Here is a 22,360-nt window from a genome sequence, read left to right as displayed (position 1 = left end):
AGTCTAGTTTTTATCCATCACATATGTATATGCCCCTTTACCCGTTTTGTCTACCCCCTGCTTCTGCTCTGATAACCACTAATCTGTTCTCTTTATCCATGTGTTTATCTTCCACATATGAGTGAAATCATATGATGTTTGTCTTTCTCTGTCTGGCTTATTTCGCTTAACATAATACCTAAGGTCCATTCAAGTTATTGCAAATGAATAATTTTGTCTTTTTTATGGCTGAGTAATATTCCATTGTGTGTGTGTGTGTGTGTGTGTGTGTGTGTGTGTGTATGTATGTACACACCACATTTTCTTTATCCATTTATCAGTTGATGGGCACTTGGGTTGCTTCCACATCTTGGCTATAGTGAATAATGTTGCGATGAACATAGGGGTGCATGTATCTTTTTGAATTATTGATTTCATGTTCTTTGGATAAATACCCAGTAGTGGAATAGCTGGATCATATGGTATTTCTGTTTTTAATTTTTTGAGAAATCTCCATACTGTTTTCCATAGTGGCTGCACCAGTTTGCATTCCCACCAGCAGTGTATGAGTGTTCTCTTTTCTCCACATTCTCTCCAACATTTGTTATTTTTTGTCTTGTTAATTATAGCCATTCTGACAGATGTAAGGTGATATCTCATTGTAGTTTTGATTTATACTTCCGTAATAATTAGTGATGTTGAACATCTTTTCACACGCCTGTTGGCTATCTATATATCTTCTTTGGAAAAATGTCTGTTCATATCCACTGCCCAAAAAATATGCCTTTTTTGTCTATCCTGGGAACAGAATTATTATCTCTGCAGAGTGTGGGTTATTCAGTAATTCTTACCAGTTCCAAATGTTATCAAGAGATGGTTCTTTTGGATGCCTATCTTTAGTTATGAATTGACTCATTTAGAATAAACTTTTTCCAAAGAATTACATTGGACTATTCATTTCTTAGGTAAGAATATTTGAGATGTGATACCTAATTAATAGTATAATTTATTTATAGTCTCTTAGTTTGCTTGTGTCTTATAAAAAACAGTCATTCTCCACTCCTCTCCCCTTATTTTCCTGCCCCTCTAAGATGACCTGGGAATATTTTTAATCCAGCAGGTGTATTTAGAGGATTAATTGAGCATTTATTATGGCAAGGAATAAATAATAAATTGAACCAATCCCAAAGATTTTACTTTCAGGGAAAATGGGAGCAAATAAATATGACTTAAGTCAGTTTGCAGTAAAAATTAGAACCAGGATAGAGCATTTCTGCCTGAGTTAGTCAATGAAGGCTTCACAGAAGAGGTGGTATTTGGGAAGAACCAGGGGGGAATGGATAGGATTTCACCCAAGGCACCCTTGCTTCCTTCACGTTGCTCAAATGTCACCTTTTCAGGAAAGCCTTCCCCAACTCCCCTAGATAAAATAGCAAAGCTTCCTCTCCCCACTAACATCCCCTCTTACTCTTCCCCAACACACACACATACCTTATTTTTCTTCTAACCTCTGTTACTAGTTGACATTTTTATACATGTTTGTTTATGTCTTAGGTCTCCCTCTACTAGAATCTCTGCTTCCTGAGAGCAGGTGCTTTGCCTGGCACACAGTAGGCTCTCAGTAAAAATGTGTTGAGTGAAAGAATGAGTGAATGAATGAATGCTGGGGGGAAGGCTTTTCTGGTACAAGTCCATTTACTGTGTGGAGCTCCAAACTCATAGGGAAAAGCCAAGTTCAGCTTTCTCCAGGATCTTTATAAACTTGGCAAATTTACCACCTCTCTGTGACCTAGTTAATATGTTCTGTAGAAACGAGGGGCAGATTTTGGTGCCCAAATGTAGCTTCGTGAAGTCTGTGACTAAATAACAAGTGTTATGAAAACAAATCATTATTGCCCTTAACCTTCCCTCTACTTCCCTCAGCACACCCTCCTTAGAATCTCACTGGCTGCACATAATTTATGTTTAAATTATTTCTAAAGTCTGTAGGACTCACACACGTGCTCTGCTTTCTGACGTACAAGTACATTGCTGGGCAGAATTTCTAGTTCCTAATGAGCCAATAGGAGTTCTGTGGGTTGGCTCTGCAGTATAGTCACATTTATTTCTGTCAGGAAGGAGTTGTCCACACAAAGGTCTACAGAGCCTGGGAGATGAATGTAAATGTGTGAAGATGGCCAGGCAGGGCCTGTGGTGAACAGGAAAGGGTGGTGGTCTCCTTCTAAAGAGGGCAGCCATGGTCTAGCTCAAGACTGCTGTTGCTATGTGGGAATGGGGGCCCATTTTGGTCAGATCTTATGATAATTGAAAGAAAATCAGAAACACAGATTTCAAGGTTAAATTTCCTGATTTTCTAACATGGACCACTAATTCTAAGAACAGTACAACACGGTGAAGGCCAGATAATGCGGTGTCCAGGTTACAACCTCTGCAAGACATCCTGATCTAAGTAAAACAGCGGGTGATACCTGAGCATGAGGAGCAGAGGAGAAAAGCTTAGACAGAGCGGTAGAAACCACTTCACAGAGAACCTGAGTGCCGTGCTGGAAGTCCCCGGGGGTAAGCAGTGCTGCTTCTGTAAACCTCTGGGTTTTTAGAGTTTTATCCTAGAATTTCAGACTTTCATTGTATCTTGATATTTGGATGAGATAGTTCACTTTAAGGCTCAGCAAATCCTATGTGAGCATTTGCTTCTCTTTAACAGGATCAAGCTTCCAGGACATTGACATGGCTGTAAAATGCTTGACTAGCTTAACATTTTAATACAGTTATTGGGGAAAGGTTTTGACAAGAGTACTGGGAGGTTATGCCAAGATGCATATTTGACAGATGCCCAAGCTGAGGCCAAGAGGTTACTTCTCCTAAAATATTCAAACAGATGAGTTTGGGATATTTGCATGGAAGATTCCAGAACATTTGCTGTGGAGATTGAGTTAACTAAATATGGTCACTTTTCCAAACAAAAGTAGCTGGTTGTGCTGTATGTTTTGGCAAAGGATGGGGGAGAAAAGCAGTAAACCAAAAACAACAAAAAAATGCATGTCTTTTATATAGTTTCCTCTCCTTTAAAAAAAAAGTATTTACATCCCACAGGTAGGGCTATGTTTTTGTCCATGGAGTACAAATAAATTCATTTGTTAAGCTCTAGATACATGAAATTGAATCGATTTCCTGACACATCTTCATGAATTGCTGTAAAAGATATTGATGGGGTCCATGGAGGCAGATTGGAGCACTGGAGTTTAGTTCATTTCATGCTAACCAGAGGGTACATGTTAGACACTGAAGAATGCAGAGATGAATAGACATGGTACCTTAGTTGTCAAGGATGATAATTAAATGAGGTAAGATGGAATTTACTTCCACAAGGCAGAAAAGTATGTTAGAAAAAGGAGAGATTTATTCTGTCCGTTGGACTTGGAGAGATTATTTCACTATTAGATTTGAACAAGCTTTTTGGAAGCGGTGGCATTTAAATGAGCCTTAAAGGATGAGCAGGACTTTTTCAGGCAGGGAGGGAGGGAGAGGATGAGAGTAGATACACAGCTTTTCTTTAGTTTCTGTTCTCTGATGTGTAATACCTGTGCTCCTTTTTTGGTTCAAGCAGTTGCTTTATCTTGGGGAGCAGACAAGCTCTAGGAAGTACAGTTCTGCAGCTGGCTGAAAAACATCATGGTATTTAACACAAAATTCGTAAACAGCAAACACTATCTTAATTTCACTTTTCTTACAGAGCAGCTGTATACTATAGCAGGCAGCAGTGTACTTCAGTTCTGCTACTAATTATATGTCCTTGGACAAGTCACTTGACTTCTGAGACTCAGTTCTCTCGTCTGGCGCCCTCAGGATTCAGTAATAAGAGGACCAAACCATATATCGTAAACATGAAAGTGTTATAGTGAAAATGTTTTGCAAACTCTAGAGTACTACACAAATGACAGTTAGAATTTAGTGTCTGGTTGTCTTTGTTACATGTCCAGGAGCATCTTGATGAGACCAGAAAGGGTGTTTGACCATTGATGCCAGTTTTAGGGGTTGGGTCAGTAACTAAACTGCACCCAGTGTGCTGGATTTTAAATCTCTTCCTGGTTTTCTAAGCACTGCGTGAATATAAATATTCATCAGGAGCCAGGGCCTCTGGCAGGATGGGAGAACAGGAGGTGGAAAGTGTAGATCATCATGGAGCTTGTTTAGAGGATTTTCCTCTGCATTCTGGCGGAAGGTTGGATTATATCAACAGTGGAAAGGCTTCATGTCTCAAGAAAATATGTAAATAAACACAGCTTAATCGAAAAGTCTTTAAGGAAAACATAACATATCCTAATCCAACATAATAAAGAAGGAAGGGTTCATTTAATTTAAAAAGAAAAGGACTATTTCACTGAAGTCAGTTTGGTATAAGTGCTTGTAGGATATTTTTTATTTAATTGTAAACACATATGAGACCTGTTGCTAGGTCTCAATTTTAAAATTTTGGCTGAAGTTTCATCTTAAGGAGACTAACTTTTCTATTCTCTTGGATACATTGTCAAAATTCTTTGAGGCTTTAATATAATAAGCTCTGTTCTGAAAACATTTTCCCTGGATTCTGTGTACAGGCGCACATCTATTTTTTGGTGAAAAAAATCTGAGAGGGAATTAAATCTGTTCATAGGCTACTTTCAACATGCCTTCATGGCCAGAGTATGTCTATTAGAAAATTGTAAACTACAGTTTTCTAGGAGTACACCTCAGAGAAGGGTCCTCCAACTTTATATCAGAACCACCATAGGGTGCTTCTTACAAATGCAGCTTCTTAGACTGCAGTCCTGGGGATTCTGATGCAGTCGGTCGGGCAATCTGCATTTGTAGGAAGCCTCCAGGCCCTTCTACTGCAGATGGCCCATGCCACTGAGGATGCTGCCCCAGATACCTGCTGTATCTGTCCTCTCCCTGCCAGTATCTTCTCAAAAACTGAGTATCTTTGTAGTGAGTTTCCCTGGGCTTTGACAAGATGTTATGCATAGTTTGCATTTAAGGTTTTTCTAAAATCCATAGGACCCACCTGCATCCTTGGGTTTCTAACATATAGGTACACTGCTGGGCAAATTTTTAATCCCTAACCTGCCAGTAGGAATTCTATAGGTCAGCTCTGGAAGACAGTCACATTTATTTCTGTAAGGCAGAATCTTTTTCTTCAAAGGCAATCTCTTGGGTCAATGTCCTTTTATGAAACCTTCCTCAAAGCCAGCTTCCCTCCCCCACCCCAGCAAAATGAAAGCACAGTATCTGATACATCATAAACACTCAGAAGTTCTGTTGAATGTTTTGTCTACGGGTTCATGTTCTCTCTTCTTCCGTCACTCCTATTTCAGAAGACTGTATGATTACAAGAATGTATCATCTCATACCAGGAGAACTTCAACAATATTTACCTTAATAGTAAGGATAAGAATAGTTTATGTTACTTGATCTAATTATTTTATATCTGGCACTATTCTAGGCACTTTACGTAGATTATTCTCATTTAATCCTCATAAAAACCTGAGGTCTCTCCATTTGCACTTGAGGAAACTGAGGCATGGAGAGGTTAGGTCCTTTGTCCCGGGGACCCAGGTGCTCAGTGTCAGAGCCAGGCTTCTGATGCAGACAGTGTGACTCTAGAGCTCAGGTTCACAGCTGCCACATTGCCTGGCTGTGCCCCACTGCTTGTCTTGCCCTCCCCTGTTTGCATGTGACAATCGGGAATCCATTCCAGAGGGGTGGAAGAACCCAAGTCAATTTGTTAGCCAATAATTTCCACTGACTTTATCCTACCATTATCCCTACCTATCCTATCCATTAATTTCTTAATGGATCCTCTGCGAAATTAGTTTGGAGAACTTGGGTAAGTAAAGTTAAGATGTTCCTTTGCTGCACTAATCCTCGAGACCTTTCCCATATGATCAATCATTTTGTGCATCTCAAAGGGGATCTTAGTATATATTGATTCTCAAACTTATTTAACTCGAGAAGTTTTTTCCCCATTACACTCAACTTCTGGAAGAACTAGTTTTTCGTTTCGTTTTTAATGTAGTTTGGAAAAAAGCTGGCTAGTGCTTTTGTGGGGTTCCCAAGAAATTTCTCAGGTCCTAAATATTTAATCCTTACTTTTAACCCTTTCTTATTTAGTCTTGAGTGTTTTTAGCACTTACGTACTTAAGTAGTCTTTAGTGATTACTTACATTTACCTGGGATAGTCACAGGTCTGTTGTCATGGTGTAATTACTACTGGTGCCCTTTTCAAAGGTATCCTATTTGGACAAGAAACTCTATGACGTGGTCTCTTTCTTGTCTTTTCTTTCACTTCACTTAGCTGAGTATTATTAGGTCGTCCCCTACCTTCAAGAGGAACCTCTTTTTTTAAAAGCTCACGTAGAGTAATGTAATTCTTAAGAGAATAGATTAAGGAGATATCTGGGTTCAAATTCCTCTCTTCTACTTACTTGAGAAAGTAACTTAATCTCCCTGGCCTCAGTTACTTTATCTGTAACATGGGGATAATAATAGCCTCCTTGGGGTTGTTGTGAAGCTTCAATAAGATCATGCAGATTCTGGGCAGTTCTTGGGATAATGTAATAAGAGTTTAAAATATAATGGCTAACCAGTGGGTTCTCATGACTGTAAACCTCTCCCTCTGACTGTGGGTAGCCACAAAATTCATTTCTATTCCTGTATCCTCTGTCCTAATATTTACGAGACTGACATTCCTGGGGGTGCAACCTTACCACTTCTTATAAATATCATCAAACTTCTTCCGAATCCTGGAATTAGTGAACTAGGGCGGCAGGGATATCTGGTCTGAGTTTCTGCCGTGCAGCAAGCCGTCAAGGCGTCACGTGATTCCTGGAGCAAACTGTCTGAAAAAGAGCAAAGATGTAGTCTTATATGAAGTTAAAGGAATTGAAACTCAGGCAATGACATTTTAATTTCAAAATCATCACAAAAGTAAGCCACGGGAATACAGAACGCACAGTTGAACCCAAAATCATGATGAAAAGATTCCAGAATTAAAGCAACAAAAACAGCCTGATATCACACAGGGAATGTCTTTATAGTGTTTTCTTTAGGACATAATTTCCCCTGTCCACAAATTTGGGAAATAGGAGATATAAGGAGAAATGAGTAGAAAGAACATGGTGTCGACGAAAATAATCCATAACCAATCTATAAATGAAAATTTGGGAGAGTTTATTCTGAGCTGAAATCTGAGGACCATGGCCCGGGCGGGGCCTTTCTTCCTGAAGGAAGAAAGGGCACCGAAGAAGTGGGGTGCACAGAGTGGTTATATACCCCCAAACAGGATGTTTCACATATGATTGAAATGTCCCTTTTACAATAGTCGCAAGACTGCTGTGTCAGCACGGTGATTGATGGAAACAGCAGGTAGGTCTGCTGTCTCGGGGAACACAGCAGGGTGGCAGGTCTGCTGTCTGGAGCTGGGTGGTCATAGGTGAGCTGGGTGGTCAAAGGTGAGTGCAGCAATCACTTCCTAGCCTAAGGAAAGATGCTTATCCTTAAGGAAATGCCAATGTAGGGGGAAGTTGCACGTTTATCTTAAGGCCATTTGTTCTTGCCATAGTAAATGTTTTAAAGCAGATATGCAATGCGTGCTCAATAGCCACAGTCAGGCCCTTTTGGAAAAAACAAAATCAGGCCGAATTGGGTTTATACCAAATGACTTCCTCATATACTCCAATATTTCTTACTGCTTGCCATTTTTATTTGTCAATGGTATGTTAAAATACTGAATTTGAATCTTTCAGCTGTATTAAATAAGGGGCAAAACTCAGTGTGCCTTTGTGGTCTGTCACAAGCCTAGCACACCACTGGGTGTTTTCAGACTTGTAACTCATTAAATCTCATTTAAACTATGCCAACTGGAAATGATGCCCCACCTTAGCAAATGAGAAAACTGAGGTTTGAAGAAATTAAATTGCACCCATGTTTACAACCTGAGACTCGACCTTGAGGCTTTTCTTTCCATCCACGCTGTTCCTCCTTGGCTTCCTGCCCTGCCTTCAGGTCTCTGATTCTCTGGGACGCTTTGGAAAATCTGGGTGAGATGCTGTGACTTTTTGGAGTAATCTTGGTGGCCACTGTGGGTTTTCACTTTGGCGTTATGTTTGGCCCATTTCCATTACATCTTAACCCTGTGGCACAGCTTCGTGTAGAAGCTGACACTGTTTCTCCTCTTGTCTTTCTGTGGTAGCCTTCGATTCTGTTCTCCAGGGGCCAGTTTTCACTGGACAGAATACCCTTACGCTACCTATCAGAGTCCTTGTAGTACTCAATCTGTTGCTAACAAGAGATTCAACACTTTAAATTTCAAAACACCTTAAAATTCAACCTCTTAAAAAAAAAGAGAAATTCCCCAGTAAAGTTTTAATATACGTTAGATTTTTTTAAAATGTCATCATGGAAAAGGAAATATAACTCCTTATTAACTGACCTATTTGATGTCTGTGTTTTCATGAACACAACCATATGGCATTTTGCATTTCTCAGTTCCATGTTGCTTCTGGAAGGAGTTGATTAATTTTGACCAAATGTGATGCAGTACTAAAGAGCATCAGAATGTATTCGAAGTTTAATTTGTTGAGTTCTTTAAACAAACCTGTGGAGAGAGCTGTTCTGTGCCAGGCATCCTGTGAGACTTTTCTCTGTGGCCCATGTCCATTTATCTTTGGAACAACTCCAAGAGGTGGGGATCATTATTCTCAGAGTTGGGGAGACTGATTCTCAGTAATATCCCTGAGCAGTATGGCAGTTCATGGGACCATTATATACAGAATATTTGGACTTTTGTAAGTATAATCTTCTTTTCCAGAACCCTGGAGGAATAAGTTGCCACAGGAAGTGTATACTAGTTCTCACTAAAGGTTTATACTGCAACTTTTTTACTTTAAATGGTTTTGATGAAAAGATTCTAATATGTGTTAAAGGGTATATTTTTAAAGAGGCAAACGAATGATGCTCATAAAAATTCAAAACAGACTTGCCAAAGATTTTACTTACCTCATTAATTAGTGAGGAATCAGTAAGCTCTTATAATTGGTTTCAAGGAGAATCCCAAGTGCAACACAGACAAACAGGAAAATGAGGAATCAATTGCACCTCCACTAGACCAAATTTATTTGTATCTCTGTGGACCAGAGCCATTTGCAGTGCTATAAGATTTACTTACAGAGTTGTAAAACAGCTAAGTGAAGAACAATAAAAGGAATCTGGAAGGGGCTGCTTTACAATTCCTAATGCTCCACTGAAAAGCCACCCAGTGATTTTTTTTCCCCCCTTTTTTGGCCCATTTCAATGTCATTATTTTTCTGACATTTGTCTTCTTTATCACGTTGCCTTTTAAAATAAGCATGTACTTTTCTGGAGGTGGTGGGAGACAGAGATTGAATGATTTAGCTTGTCACTGTGATGATGCTTACCATTGGTTTTTCAGGAAAATGCATACCTATCAAAATTTGGATTCAGTACCATGTGTATTGGTTCTCTCAAGGCTATGTTCTTTTGTGGTAGGGCCTTCATCTGTGTGACCCAAGGCCGACTGTTGGGTTAAGGTTCCTGGCACTTGTTTTTTCTCTCTGGATAAGATTGCCTCCAGCTTGCTGTCATGGTCATTGCTGCTGACGCTTTCAGCGTCAGCCCTTCTCACAGTTCCACAGTTCGGATCTCTGCTGCTTCTGGTTATGGGCCTCTTCCCTCCTCTCACTCTCTTTTTCTTTCTTTCTTTGTGTTTGTTGTTTCTTCTCTATCTTGTTGAATTTCCCTCTCTGGGATTTTTGAGTGTGGAGGCTGGTGTCACAGATATATCTCCAGCCATTCCAACTCTTCTTTGCCTTTCTCTTGGAGCACTACCAAATCCTAAAGTAGGGAGTCAACCCTTAACCTGTTGACTTCTTTTGTGACAATGTTTATGGTTGGTTATAGCCACTTTCTTATCCCCAAAGCTGTATTTGTACTAAGCTCCATTTAGGTTTGGAATTATTCAGATGCAAGAGAGCTAAGATTTTATATATTTGTTTAAAGAATTTTTATTAACAGACCACAACATCCAGACATGCTCTCCAAATTGTTTTCTTTTCCATCCTTCTAATACTGGGCCCACTGGATCAAATTTTAACTAGGCAAGAATTAGCAGTGACATAAATGTGCATTTGTAGTCATCGTTTAGAAGTTCCAAGCGTAACAAATTTGATGGCTGAAGAAATTATGTATTTGCTGGTGAGGTTGTAAAGAAAGTGACTTGAATGCTTCACTGTTTTAGCAATTTCTCAGTAGGAGTAATGTTATGGGGAAATTTTGTTAATTTCTGAAAACTATAGCTTTTTATTAATTAATGCTATGAAAAGTTTTGTTTTATTTTGTTTTTGCTTCTGAGCACTTTTCTTCTTGTATACAGGGGTCAGTATATTTTTACCATGAATTATAAATCTCCAAATTTATAATTGTTGATGCTAAAACCAGGATTCCCTGAATATAGTTTGCTTTACAGCAAACATTGCTGCAATGGACTATTTGATTAAGCCAAGAAAGGAGACATAGAGACATGGGGGTAGCAGTAAGATAAATAGATGTAAAATAACATTTACACCTATTTCTATAAAACAATCTTAAATAGTTTTAGCATAGTGTTAATCCTTTGTATATGTTTGGTATGTAGCATCATTTTTCTTTAGTCAACAACATATATGTATATTTCCAAACACAAGTGAATTCATCTTAATAGGTAAAATATTTAATCAATACTTTCAGCACTTTCTCTTTTCAGAACATCTCCTATTCATATCTTAGTTGCTTCCCAGGACATACCTTTGGTCCATCCTTCTGTTACATGTTTAATCATAGAGTGAGCCAGAGGTAGAGGTGGGCCTATGTTTAATCTTCCACTGTAGCTCAGGTCAGAACCTTGCACCCTGCTTTTATGCCAAATATTTGTATTATTGTCCTCTGATGTTTTCTCCTTGTGTCTAATAAATCCTTCCTTTTTAAATTGATGATTTCCTCTTTTAATTGATGACAGCAAGAGAAACCACACTTTGGAGTACACTTAAAGGGAAGAAAACCACATATTTATCTGCGTAAAACAAATATCTGTTTCTCTATCTTTTAAGATAAACAAACAAAAACACCCACAGATGTATTTAAAACTCATTTTGCAGGCCAGCATGCTTTCATAGAGAAGTATTTAAGTATAGCGAAGAGAGGGGGAAGCTGACTTCTGCTTCTGTCAGAAGCACCATTACCAGGCCCCCTTGTAGGCCCAGGGGATGACACAGTGAACAAGATATGTAGTCTCTGCTCTCAAAGACCTTAGGTTCTAGTAGTGAAAGGCAGACAATAAAAATTTAGGCAAATGATGAGGATTTCAGGAACAAGGATGTGTGATGCTTAGCAAAGAATTTAAGAAGAGCATCATTTTTTAATTTACATTTTAAAAAACCATGGCTGCTATGTGGGAAAAGATTGGAAGGGGGCTTGGACAAGGCTGGTGTCCGTGGAGGTGGAAGGAAGTGGATAGAATTTAGAGAATTTGGGGAAGGTAGAATGGAAAGAATTTGGTAATGGACTGGGTAAGGGAGAGGATAGTATGGTGGATGCCTCCCAGGTCTCTGACTTGAGCAAATGGATGGAAGGGATCCTTTTAATTAAGATAAAGAACAGAGGAGGAGTACTTTGGGGGCAGGAGGGAATCAAGGATTCAGTTTTGGACAGGGTACATTTGAGATGCCTGCAAAATAGCCAAGGAAAAGAAAAACCTTGAATGTATTTGTAAAATGAGTCCGGAAAAGAGGTCAGGGCTGAGTTATAACATTGGGAGTCATTGGCACATGGATAGTATCTGAAACCATGGGAGTGGATGAGATCACACAGTGATGAGGGTAGAATGAAGGAGAAAAACTTGGACCTGGACCAGCTCTGAGATACACCAGGCCTTTCAGGGATCTGGTAAAGGATGTGAAACTGACAAATGAGCTTGAGCAGGAATGGCTAAGGGCAGTTAATTTGCAAGAAAAAAACGTCATATTTCATGATCACAGACCACACAGTTCTGGCCAGCAACTCTCAACCACAACCCCCACTTGGCTCTGAAAAGCCTCCAGTAACGCTAGAAGAGAAATCTACTGTGGAGGGGAGAAAGAGCTTCATCTTCATTTTAAAAGATGATTGCACCAGATATAATCCAAAGAATACAATTAAAGTCTAAAGCTCCTTTTGTGCTTCTAGAGCAGGGTTTGAAGTTCCTCTGGAACAAATATGAAACCCTCAGAGATCAACTTCTCTGTCCTGGTTCTGACTTGGTTACTGGTAATGATCTTGCTTAGTTGGCAGCAGCCTGGCCATGTATGCTTTCTCTTGCAGGAAGTTAAAGTGCTATACCATAGAGTTTTTGTTTTGTTTTTATGTTTGAAATTAAATGGGACATTTAGATTTACTATGAAAAGTAACTTAGAAGAGGTGCAAACTTGCAAGTCCAGCCTTGGAAAAAGGAGCACAGAGGAATCTTTTGAACCCCTCTCTCTCTGCTTTCAGTTATTTCACAAGGTACAGTATTTCCATCTAATAGACATTGCAGTAAATCTGGATGAGATGTTTGTAGACCGTGCCTTGTCCTAATAGATTAAAAATAAAATAACCTTTCGACTTTATATAAAATAAATTCCTGAAATCCTAGTTATTTACTGTGTATCTGAAAATCTGGGGGTATTTCTTCTTATATAAATCAGGTTTATTTATTTGTTGAGGTCCATATCATAAGTTTGGTGATAGAAGATGGTCCCTGGTCTTAATATGGTAATATTGACTTGTGTGCCATTTGTTTTGATATAAATTCTTTAGTGTGAATTAACCAGTACACTCTTTTGCAAACAGTTGAAGAATAAGAATAGAAATGGACTACTGCTTAAATGATGAAAATGTAGAAAAGCTTGGAAACCTTCCTCATAAAGTTGGCTATTTCTCATGTTTTTCACTTTCCTTTTCTTTCTCAAAATATATTTTAGTTCTTCTTCTGCAGTTTCAGTTCATGTTTCGGAAGTTTAAATATCGACATTTGTGAAGGCACCATTTCTAGTTCAATCAAGATGTTCTTTTGGGGTGAATATCCCTGTATATTTATGAATGATATTCTGGTCATTAGGTATCGCTTTACAGCTACCTTTACTATACACCATGAGCTACTTTGGCCCAAATTTCAAAAATGACATGGCAGTTCCACATTCATGGAGTCACTCTTATATATCCTCCTAGCCTGGATTTGGGAGCAGCTGCCTTTTTATTTTCTAATGTTGCTACTTTGTCCAAACTAGAAATAATTTACATCATTGATGCCCTGACTCATTCCTACATATCTGTATTTTTAAGCCTTTTATCTTTCATTATTCAATGGCTGCTTTCCAACACCCAGGCCTAGGCTTATACAATGGCATATACAGAAAGAACAGCTGCTCCTGGACCCAAAGGTGGAATTGACACCCCTAGATCTCTAGCTCTGAGGACCAAGGAGAAGAGGGAGAAAGCACAGTTTTAGTGGAGCAGCATGCACAGGGTAGGGGAAAATTTTGGAGAAAAACTAAACCTGGTCTGGAGAATGAACATTTATTGAGCATTTTCACTGACTGTCAGCTAGTAGCATCACATAGTGTCTCATTAATATTCAGTACATACAACTCTTATTCTATGGATCTTAAACCTCTGTCAAATTGAGTTATGATAATTCCAAAAGTAAACTCTAAGGATCAGCTTTTTCAAAGCATGTTGTTCAAGTAGCAGTTTCATTAGCTCATACAGTATGGTTACTTCCTCAAAATGTATAAAAATGTAAAGAGTACAATGGCCGTTCATCAGAAATAGCAAGTGACAATAAGCTCGCCAAGGAATATTTCTGTCCAACACTCAACTTCTGGGAGCTGAAATTCAGGGTGGTTAGGATGGCCAGACTGGTAGGTGCTGGCCAATGTCTTGGGAAATTTGACTTTTTGCAACTGGATTATAAAGCAGAGCTCTACTTTTGATTTGCATCCATGAATTTGTCATTTTACTCAATATGTATGCTCTGTCATTTATTCCTCTTACATTTAAATGGGTTTCTTTAAAGTATTCTTGATTACTGTTGCCCAGAGGAGAATTGTGGTATTGATTATATATTTTTGATATATTTCTTTTAAAATTAAACTAGGGTAAAATTGCACTGCCTCATGAGACATACTATTTTTATAATCAGAAAAAGTTATTTTTAAAATGGTTGAACTCTTTAACTTCTAAACAAACTATTGACCACATAGCAGAAGGTATAAAATACTTGAAGTGCCAAAGACCTTAAAGATTATGCATAACAACCCATTAATTTCACAAATGAGAACCTCATGCCCAGAAATGTAGGAAAATTTTGTTCTTTTCTGAACAGAAATGAATGTCAGTAGATGGGAGGCAAACTATATAGGGGGAAAATGAGAAGGAAAATACTCCTTAATATATGGTTTTTATTGTGCTTCTCTTGCTGATATTTACTAATCTTTTGTCCTCCCCCACTTTGTTTTTAGTGGCCACAGATGTCTTTAATTCCAAAAACCTGGCCGTTCAGGCACAAAAGAAGATCTTGGGCAAAATGGTGTCCAAATCCATCGCTACCACCTTAATCGATGACACGAGCAGCGAGGTGCTTGATGAGCTCTACAGAGTGACCAAGGAGTATACCCAAAACAAGAAGGAGGCAGAGAAGATCATCAAAAACCTCATCAAAACAGTCATCAAGCTGGCCATTCTTTACAGGAATAATCAGTTTAATCAAGATGAGCTAGCATTGATGGAGAAATTTAAGAAGAAAGTTCATCAACTTGCTATGACCGTGGTCAGTTTCCATCAGGTGGATTACACCTTTGACCGAAATGTGTTATCCAGGCTGTTGAATGAATGCAGAGAGATGCTCCACCAGATCATCCAGCGTCACCTCACCGCAAAGTCACATGGACGGGTTAATAATGTCTTTGATCATTTTTCAGATTGTGATTTTTTGGCTGCCTTGTATAATCCATTTGGAAGTTTTAAACCCCACTTACAAAAACTTTGTGATGGTATCAACAAAATGTTGGATGAAGAGAACATATGAGCATGGGAATTAAGATCGTGACTGCTCATGATTTATTTGAAGATGGAGCACTGCTGATTTATGAAGGAAAAAAGAAGAATTTTTTAAGGATTATACATATTTCAGAAAGATTTTGCCCAATTCAATTGTCAGACATTAACGATCATGTTTTATGAGGCTTGTTTTATTTGAAGAAAAGCATATTGCCAAAAATTCTGGTAAAAAGCTTCCTAACGGTTAACAGATCGTGGGCAAGATGTCTGGCTGTGTAATGCAAATATAGTTATACAAAGAAACATACGTATGGCTTCAAACCTCAAGACATCTTTTTTAGGGCAGTTGTTGTGTTGGTGGCACATTAGATATTTCTAACGTGTACGAAGTTATATATTTTGATTCACTTTTATTCCTTACTATGTATATGTACCTTTTTAAAAAAGCCAAGAACTTTCTCTTGCTGTCATTGCTCCTTTTGAAACAATTCCATTTTCAAGTCTATCTTTGGTTAAAGATTCTTTTGTTAGAGATTTTGTTATTGACCTTCAAGAATTAAGTCTTAATTAAGAATTAAGACATTCAAGAAGTAAGGCAAAGTGAACCCTCAAAAAACTCCGTCTCTGAAATCAATACTGTAGAAACCAACTGTATTTGACATTATGAATAATGTCTAATATAAGAATATGCTTCTGGAATCAGGTCTTGTTTTTTAGTACCAACAGTGATACTTCCCAAAACATGATAATTCCCCAAAATGTAATGGCATGACATTGCCTTGAAATGCTTGCTGAGGGCTTAACTTTCATGTTATCTTGAAAATGGGCTGATGGAATCTCCATTTTTAAAATGCATTTCAAATATAAGAGACAAAGAGAAAACCCTAGATTGTTCTTGCAATTGGGACAATAAAAAGTAAGTAGTATTAAGAAAGATAAAACAATCTTTATTTTAGAGATGAGCCCATCAAAATAATTTAGAGGGATGAGGGGCAAAAGGGAAGAAAGGATATTGCTACAGAATATGAGAATGAAAGTTAACGCATTTCAATGTTTAATAAAGTTTGATAGGTAAATAAAGAATGTTACTTTTTTATTTAACTGATAAGGTTTTTGCTGTTTTGTTATTTGCTGTTTTGATGAGTAAACCAAAGAATATTTACATTCCATGCAGTTCGTGTGTTGTTTCTATATAATTTCATGTGTGTGAATGGTAAAATAAGCATTTGCTTATTTTGCAAAAAAAGAAATGGAAACCTGCTAGCCAACTGTTTCCACTTAGGAAATAACAGACTGAACCACCAGCACTAAATATTTGCATTGTCACTGGGTCTATGATTTACTGTATGCCTTTGCCTTGAATTTGCCTGCCTTCCAGAATATTGACATTAAAATAGTAGCTCACGAAGTAAGATCCTACTACTGAAAATTCAAGAGGTTGAGATCTGCTTGAACCCACTACAGCCTAGAGGAGGTGGTCACTTTCCCTGGGACCCTTACGTGCTTGTCTAAGGCAAGCAACAGAGGCAAAGACTATCTCCCTGTTTGATATGAAATCCTGACACCATGATTTGAACTGAAATTACCATTCTCGCATTCACAGCCGGTCGGGGATCACTATATGTTATAGCAATAGCGTAGTATCTGCAGAAATGACCCTTCTAATGTCACAGCCTGCTAAATAGCTTATAAATTTAGTTCAGCAGCCTTCCTTGACAAGTTCTGCTTTCCTCACAAGGGAAGGCTATGAGTGTGATCTGTGGGAGCTACTGGTTTGGTGCATTCTGTTCTCTACCAGATCTTCCTGAGCAGAGGTGTGGAAAAGGGAGTGCCTGGGCAACTGGTGGGTGCTTCTTGCTCATCTCCAGCTATGGACAGGACCAACCAGAGAGAGAGGACCTAAGGATAAATTTAGATCAGTGTGGGCACATTGGGATCATAGAGTTATGCTTGCAGGCTAGCAATCAAATGTGCATGGGGGAGGAGGAGAGCCACCCTTCACGTCACACAGAAGGATGGCAGTACAGAGTATCCTGAAGGAGGGAATCCTGTTTGTTGCCCTCTCTCAGCAACATCTGGAGGGAACCCATCCGCTTACCAATCCTGTTCCTGGAAGGCATGCCTTAGAAAGAGCAGTTACAAAGTCTTGACCAGCAAATTCCTTTCTGATGCAACAGGACTCCCTTTGTGCATGAATTTAGTTGTGGGGGAAAGCTGGAAAGAGTCCAGATGTGCTTAGAATAGATAATTCCAAGGCAAGTTAATAGTCATTTTGGGGTCTTATAAACATTTTTTAAAAAATTGAGTCTTTTTACATTTTGGGAAAAATCATGAATTGTGTTATAATTGATTTTTAAAATTTTGTGCCGATGGCTTCTCTGCAAACATGAGTTAATATAATAGGTGAGTGATAATAGTAGCATCAAAGCTGACACTTAATAGAGTGGTTGTTACGTGCCAGGCACATTAACTCATTTAATCCTGGCCACAACCTTCACCATTTTACAGATGAGGAAACTAAGGCAAGAGAAATGAAGGAATTCGTCTGAGGTCACATAGTTATTAAGTGTTAAAACCAGGATATCAATAAAACCTTATTTTCATTTAAAGATGGTATGGATAAAGGCAATTCTAGAAACATCATTGGTTCAGGGAAGAGTGGTCAGTGCACTTCTGAAATGATTTTTCACATAGTGACATCTTAGATTGTGTTTAAATCATACAGGTCTGACCTGTTCTCTAAAGATCTGGGTATGATTTTGTACAAAGACATTTTATGAACTTTACAACATGACTCCTAATTTGGGGGCATCTCCTGGCTCAAGTTCCTGTCCCCTGTGGAACTTCATTTCGAGGTTCTCACAGATAATGATTTTGAACATTGACCCATGAGGTACAGTGTGCCCCTCCCAGCCAGGTGGTCTTTCCATGATGAAATATTTGTAGTAAAAAGTTGTGGTATTTAATTGCTAGGAAATTAAAATATTCTAATAATACAAACTTAATTAGCATGTTAATAGGATTGATAATTTTTACATTTTTAGCCAATCTTGCATTTCCCAACTTGCATTAGCTAGATTAGTTGAACTTTGCAGTGTTTGAAAAATCACTGTTGTACTTGATGTCTTGCGTTGCTGGGCATTAAGCTTCTATGTAATTTGTTAAGCTCAAAGTAGATTTTAGCATTTGCAATGCTGTTTATGACGATAAAGTTTTATCCTAGCTCTGAAATAATTTTCTTTGCTGTGATTCAGATAAAGTTTTATAGAAACCCCCTAATGAAAATGATGAGACACTAGCCAGAAAAATGAGTCAACTTTTTGTTTCCACAATGGAACAACAGGAACATCTTTTGGAGCTTATAATGACATATCATGACAAACTATTAAAAATCCGTTTTCTCTTTTACTGAGGTGTCCTCATGGTTACTTATGTATGCCCAGAGCCAGAAAGACATTTTTATCTCAGAGTATTTCCCAAAATGGAAACATTTTTATGTAATATTGATTCATGTCTGTCTAGGCAAAGATGTGTTTTCCATCTAGCAGTGAACATCAGCCCCAAGTTAGAGGGGACAAGCCACTCCAAAAACATCCTGCTGAGCCCTGAAAAAAGATGCAGATAAGTCAGCCAGTGTTCATAGTTAAGAGAAAAACATCTGTGCTTTGGAAAATATTCTTCAAGTGTAAAGAATTGTGCTCTGGGCCCACCAAATTTCCATGAGATCTTTAGAATTTTTGCCAGCCAATGGATAAGGCCCCCTCTTCTTCCTTCATGGGCGGCTGAGGAAATTCTCTGCCTTGCCCACTCACAGTTGCTTAACTGTATTTCTGCCTCATGGAAATAACATGGCTGATCAGGCATTTGGGGTTTGTTCTTAACACAAAGAAAGAATACTTGATTTTAAAACGTATGTGTTTTGATTCGCAGAATGATCCAAGACAATATGCTTCTCTGTACTTTGGTTTTTCCATTTAAAAGTGTACAGATGGATTAAGTTATTTAAAACGCCTGATGTGAAGTATAAACACAAGGCATGGAAGTGAAAACTCTGAGTATACATGCCTAGATTATCACCATTATCTGGGATGATTGATGTTTTATAAGAAGGCAAGGTTCCATTTTCTTGAAAATGGACTTTCATCAGCCCAGCAGGAGCCACCCATCCTAAGTGACTTGTCAGCATCTTTTGCTGCCCTCTTCTAAGACCGCATCTTTTCACCAAAGGATAAATACTTGCCAGGTAAATTATAAAAATGTAAAAGACATTCAATGTCCTGGAGGAGGACTTGCTGATAATTACATAAAAGTGCCAACATTATTGCTGTTCCCTAATCATATGGACTTTGTGTTCTCATGACTGAGGAGTCATGTTTTTAGCTTAATGAAATAGTCGCTGGAGAATGTGCAGTGAAATTCACGAGTAGAAACATTCCATAGTGTTTTCAAACACCATGTGTCAGGAGTCTGGCATCTCTTCCTCCCGGGGACTCACTGGGGGGTGGTGAGGTAGAACCCAGCGGCTACAGAGGGCGTGTGCTGGAGTAGTCAAAACCGGTGTTTCCAGCTCCATGTCTGCCAGGGAGCTCTCGCCTTGTCTCTAAAATTTGGATAAAATCAACTACCTCATAGTCTCATTTTAAGGATAAAATTAAGACATGGAGGGCTTTGAAAGCCCCTGAGGACTGTTCCTGTGTGAGGTGTGGTTTACCTACGCGATGAAAATAAGCCTGGAGCCTAAAATAAATTGAAAAACAGGCTTCTGCAGCCCCAGAGAATTTTATTAAATTCCAGTCCCCTTAAAAAGTTGTATTTTAGGGGCCGGCTCTGTGGCCGAGCCATTAAGTTTGCACGCTCTGCTTCAGTGGCCCAGGGTTTTGCTGGTTCAGATCCTGGGCACGGACATGGCACCGTTCCTCAGGCCATGCTGAGGCGGTGTCCCACATGCCACGACTAGAAGGACCCACAACTAAAATATACAACCATGTACTGGGGGGACTTGGGGAGAAAAAGCAGGGGAAAAAAATTGTATTTTGCTTTTAATTTAAGAAAATTGTTTTGGGTTGAGTTGTTGAAAGTAACGGTTTCTGGCAGTTACTTGTGTATGATATCCTAGCCAAAGAAATTCTGAGTCTCTTCAATTATTTTATCCTTCCTGCTGGTTTCAGTTATCTATTGCTGCGTAAATAGGCCACCCCAAAATTTAGTGGTTTAAAACAATCACCATTTTGTCATTTCTCATGATTCTGTGGGTGGACTGGCTTTAACTGGGCAGTTGTCTTTACTGGGGTCTTATATGGTTGCAGTCAAATGGTGGATAGGACTAGAGTCTTCCAGAGATTTGACTCTGCCACTGGGATGACTAGGCCTCTCTTCCCGGGGTCTCTACTTACTATTTACTCAGAGCATCCAAAAGTTCAGGAGCAGAAGTTTCCAGATCTTCTTAAGTCATATGCCCAGGACAGGCATAGTGTCATTTCTGCCTCATTCTACTGGTTAAAGCAAATTACAGGCTGTGTGTAGGGTCCTCAAGATCACCTCAGGTTTAATGATTCTCTAGAACTACTCAGTGAACCCAGAAAAGCTATTGTACTCACAGTTAAGGTTTATTACAGTGAAAGGATATACATTAAAATCAGCAAAGGAAAAAGGCACGTGGGCAGAGTCCAAGAGAAAGCAGGTTCAGCTTCCAGCTGTCCTTTTCCAGGAGAGTTTTACAGACAAGACTTAGTTGTCTCAGCAATGATATGTGACATGTACAAATGTTGTCAACTAGGGAAGCTCACCTGAGCCTTGGTGTCCAGGGTTTTTATTAAGGGTCAGTTACATAAGCATGGAATGTCCACGTGACTGACTTTTGTTACTCAGTCTCCAGCCCCTCCAGAGGTCAAACTGATACAGGATGTCCTAGAGTCCCAGGTGAATAAAAATAGGTGTTTACTATAAATCACATTGTTAGCATAAACTATCTCTTGTGGCCCAAGGCCCTAGTTATACAAAGGCACTGTTATCAGGCAAGATATACTAAGGGCTTAAAAATTATCTGCCAGGACCTAGTCAAGGGTCAGTCCTTTCTTTGGAATGTGCAGAGTTTGATCATCCCTAGCCTGCTGAGTTATCCCTTAATTGCACACAGGTCCAACGCCGATTAAGTATAGGACAGACTGCACAAAGGCATGAATTCTGGGATGCATGGTTCTTGGGGGCCATCCTTGGAGACCAGCTACCATATTATTATTTTCCCCTCCTGACTCTAACAGAGATAACTGAGTAGTTATGGAGTCTGAAATTCTTCATGGAATAGTTTGTTTTAACTGGATACAAACACATATATGTATAAAATATGAAATAGTTGACTCACCTGTTAATCACATTCTTGTCCATGTGAAGATGTGAGTCCCATCTATGCCTGATGGATTAATCTCTTCAAGAAATGATAATTGAATACCTATTATGTGTCTGACACCAGGCTGGGCCTTGGAACTACACAATCACACCTAGTTCCTCCACTTGGGGAGTTTACTAGAAGGTGGGCACGCCGACAATGCATAGGTGAGTTGCTACTAAATTGGGATTCCCAGGATGAAGAGGAGCCCCAGAAAGGCTTTGTTAGCCACAGGCAGGTTTTCTGGCTTTAAAATTTTCAAGCAGTTTTTCAAGTTTTAAATTCATGATTTAAAAGCAACCCACTCAAAGTAGTGGCAGATTTCGTTTTCATAACCAATGGGAAGTACACATGCGTGTGTGCGTGTGTGTGTGACGTGACAGTACAGGTAAAAGAAAAATGTTTACAGGCCATTTTTTCCATTCAAAATAAAAATGGTTGTAAATGAGACCGTGGCAAAATGTAGATTACACACTGTACCGAGTGGAAGAATCTAAGTGTAAATTAAGAAGTAACATTTTAGTTAACATTTAATAAACATTCTAATTAACATTTTAATTAACATTATTTAATATTTAATTCTTGGGAATATCTGAGAAGTAACAACAGGAAAGGATTTTTTTTAAATAATTTTTTCAGCAATAGATTGTTATCCAACTTGTGAAGCTGGATAGACTCTGGCTTCATATCCTTGTCCTTAGTGAGGTATAGCTGTGTCCCCTGAGGCCTCAGGCCAGGACACAGAAGTTCATGATTGAACTGGTCCAGTGAGCATGGCCCTCCATGTTTCTTGCCAGCCACGCCACAAGCCATCTCTCAGTGGGTCCTGCCCGCTATTTGGTTCTGTCTGCTCACTTGTTGCTAATCACTGGCCCAAGCTCACTGAGG

General features: G+C 38.9%; 1 protein-coding gene across 8 annotated transcripts in view; it reads left to right on the top strand.

Annotated features, from left to right (window-relative positions):
• TNFAIP8 (TNF alpha induced protein 8) overlaps positions 1 to 16,070 on the top strand; it is a 110,421-nt gene extending 94,351 nt beyond the window's left edge. For 7 of the 8 annotated variants that reach the window (XM_014844073.3, XM_070517551.1, XM_070517553.1 and 4 more), the window contains one exon: positions 14,550 to 16,070. In XM_014844073.3, coding sequence (XP_014699559.1) covers positions 14,550 to 15,115 — 566 coding nt within the window. In that variant the 3' untranslated portion in view covers positions 15,116 to 16,070. Of the gene's footprint in view, positions 1 to 12,530; positions 12,553 to 14,549 lie in introns of those variants that run through there. The other variant, XM_070517554.1, reaches the window with a different exon arrangement.
• Positions 16,071 to 22,360: the final 6,290 nt, after the last annotated feature.

Source organism: Equus asinus, chromosome 9 (assembly GCF_041296235.1).
Source record: "Equus asinus isolate D_3611 breed Donkey chromosome 9, EquAss-T2T_v2, whole genome shotgun sequence".
Taxonomy (NCBI): Eukaryota; Metazoa; Chordata; class Mammalia; order Perissodactyla; family Equidae; genus Equus; species Equus asinus.
This window is presented reverse-complemented; position numbering and strand designations above follow the sequence as displayed.